The 3,126-nt window shown below is 28.9% G+C and overlaps 1 protein-coding gene across 1 annotated transcript in view; it reads left to right on the forward strand.

Annotated features, from left to right (window-relative positions):
- The first annotated feature begins 2,246 nt into the window (after positions 1–2,246).
- Positions 2,247–3,126, forward strand: part of LOC115998090 (lamin-like protein) — a 2,798-nt gene continuing 1,918 nt past the window's right edge. Inside the window, exon 1 of the mRNA XM_031237560.1 lies at positions 2,247–2,479. Coding sequence (XP_031093420.1) covers positions 2,293–2,479 — 187 coding nt within the window. The 5' untranslated portion in view covers positions 2,247–2,292. The remainder of the gene's footprint in view (positions 2,480–3,126) is intronic.

The following is a 3,126-nucleotide window of genomic DNA, read 5'->3' on the forward strand; positions in this document are numbered from 1 at the left end:
CACTTGTCCCATATATATTTATCAAACTATCAAAGGAAAATAAATTTAAAAAAAAAATCAATAACATCAATACATGAATCGACGAGTATGTATCACAATTCACCAATTGTGACTTCTAACTACCCAAATAAATAAATGCCAAGGACCTTGTGGTCCAGTGGCATCAAACCCTTCCCTTTATACGGGAGGGTTCCAGTCCCAGTGGAGCCAATACTGGCTCTTGTGCTTCAATAGGTTGAGAAAATAGTTATGAACAGATAAATCTATTTCAAAGACTATCAAATATCACGAATAAAAAATCAAAGAAAACTCTAAAATATATATACTAATTAAAAAAAAAACTACCCAAATAAATATATTTCAAAGGCTATCAAATATCACGAATAAAAAATCAAATAAAACTCTAAAATATATATACTAATTAAATTGCCCGTTACATATTTATGAATCATGAGTAGAGATTCACAAGTGTATGTAAAAAGTATTTATTATTTGAGAATTATATATATATATATATATATATATATATATATATATATATATATATATATATATATATATATCATCACTTTGAAATAAATAAATAAATTGTCATTTTTCACTAACTTTTAAAATTATTATCTCATACATCGTCCTTAGACACACGAATTCAGTCCATTATAACCTTGCTTCTCTTGCTTTATTTATCAAATTTATTTCACATATCAATGAACTACTTTTCAACACTCAATTTTTTCTCACTTATGATGCATGAAGAGTTCTCTATTTCCGATTTTGTAACATGTGAAACTTTAATTAATAAATGCCATTTTTCAAGAATAAATAAATAAATTGATATTTACTTTATAATCTAAAAATAAATGTTGCAAAAATCGTATCTAGGCAAGAAGGAGGTGGCCTGCCACCTAGAAATTCGACAGAATCGCCATTCTAGGCTGCCGATTAGCTATTTTCTGTATTTTTTTAAATAGGTTATTTTGTTCAAAGCGGCGTCATTTTTAGTGAAATAGCTTTAAATTGGTCACAAAACAAAAAAAAAATGTAATAAAAAATTCGAAATCAGGTATCCTAATATTAATATTTTGTGAGTTGTGACTTTGTGTTGTGTTTTGATTCTTTAGATTTTTATACAATTTACAATTCTAGATATTTTTTAGGTTAATATTTAATATTTTAGTACTAACTATTAAATAGTTTATAATTACCAAGTTTTAAATAATTTTTAAACTTTTGTAATTAAAAAAAATTGGGCCCGTCCGTAGAGCGTTTAGCAATTTTTGCAACCTTGCTAAAAACAAATGCATTATTCTTGTTTCTTTACGAAAAAAGGTAAATTTTTCCTTAAATTTCATGTTTGTGTCTTATTCATAAAGTAACATGCATTAAAATATTTCTTAAAATAAATTTTTATAACAATTTAATACCAAATTAGTTTGAGCTAAACATAATTTATATAATATAGAAAATAAAAGTATATTACTTAATATGGTATGTAGAAAGAGTCCAAGCCATAGCCAACGGTTGGTACTACAGAATTGAGCTGGAAGTTTGAAAGTTGTTTAATGATATTAAAGGATTAAAAATATAAATAAAAAATCACACATATTATTATTACTAGTATTTTATATGCGCAAAAACATATGCCAAATATTAATACTTAATGTTAAAATTTTAGTTAAATTATTTTTTTTAAATAATAGTATGTGTCTTTTTATATATATATATATATATAAAATTGTAGAATTCATATTAATATTATTGAAGTAACAATTAAAGAACTGATAAATTACTAAATATAACTATGGTAATATTTAATTAAAATCTAAATGAATTAAAATTTACTATTGAAAATTGTAAGAAAAAATATTGCGTATGCATGTGCATGATAATAATAATGTGAAAAGATAACTGAAATTATAACGGTAGGGATATTTTTATCTTAAAAATTATGTAATACAACTTTTATAGCATAAGGTAAAAAAAAAAAAAATTAACAGAAAATACGAACATAAACCAGAGAAACTTGGATTGAAACTTATTATGTTTTTAGATTAGATTTAAATAAAAAATTACTGCCAAAGACCTTGTGGTCTAGTTGCACCCCACGTAGGGTGGATTCGAGCCTTATTATTATTATTATTATTTTTGAAGAAAGTAGTTATTTTTTTTAATTTAAAATTTTCTATATTGTCCGCGTCGTTTAAACCACCTCTGGATCTACACTACGCATATAAAGCGGTATAGAAGCGCTGCTATTCTTTTACTGGTGTAGTCTTCTTGAGAGTGCGAGAGATGGAGAAGCTGAGGATGGCGTTGTGCTGGCCGACAATGGCGGTGGTGCTAACGTGCGCCGTGGTGGCAATGCTGCCCGGAGTCTCGTCGACCCGGTTTATCGTGGGTGCGAACATGGGCTGGACCTCCAACGTCAACTACACCGTCTGGGCTCGCGACAAACATTTCTACCTCGGCGACTGGCTCTGTATGCTCTCTCTCTTCTCAGATCTACTCTTTCTTCCTCCCATTTCTTGATCTTTTATTCGATGGAAATGAGGTTTGAGTAGTAATGTTAGTTGCTAAGATGAACCCAGTGTCTGATTTCTTTTGCTTTAGTTAATGTAGGGAAATTGTTAGCAATTAATGAGGTATGGTTCTGTTTAAACTCCCAAGACTGGCTTTCTTTTTGCATTTGAACGAATTATAATTCTCTGACTTGTACTCAGATCTGCTGTTTAGTTGTGTCTTTTTCAGTTTTTGTACTTTCAGATTTAGCTATGTCCTGGCAGGCTCTCTATTGATCTGAAATTGTTGGATTTTTTTCTCTCTCTTGGCATTATGTTTGTGAAAATTTTTAAACATTTGCTAGGTGGGAATGCTGGAAATCCCTGGAATGTAGTATATTCAGAAATTGGATTCTTTTCTTAGTTTTCTTCTCTCTCTCTCCCCCACTTTCAAAGCTCTGACCTTTTTGAAATAATTTGCTGATGACTTGTGGAAGCATAATTGTACCACTTTTCTGAGCATTTGTGCAAGGTGTGAAAGGCAGAAACAGAGTAAAACCTTGGGGAAATTCCTGTTCAAGTTTCTTTCTTTTTTTTTTTTTTTTTTTTTTTTTTTTTTTTTTTTTTT

Source organism: Ipomoea triloba, chromosome 12 (genome assembly GCF_003576645.1).
Source record: "Ipomoea triloba cultivar NCNSP0323 chromosome 12, ASM357664v1".
Classification (NCBI taxonomy): Eukaryota; Viridiplantae; Streptophyta; class Magnoliopsida; order Solanales; family Convolvulaceae; genus Ipomoea; species Ipomoea triloba.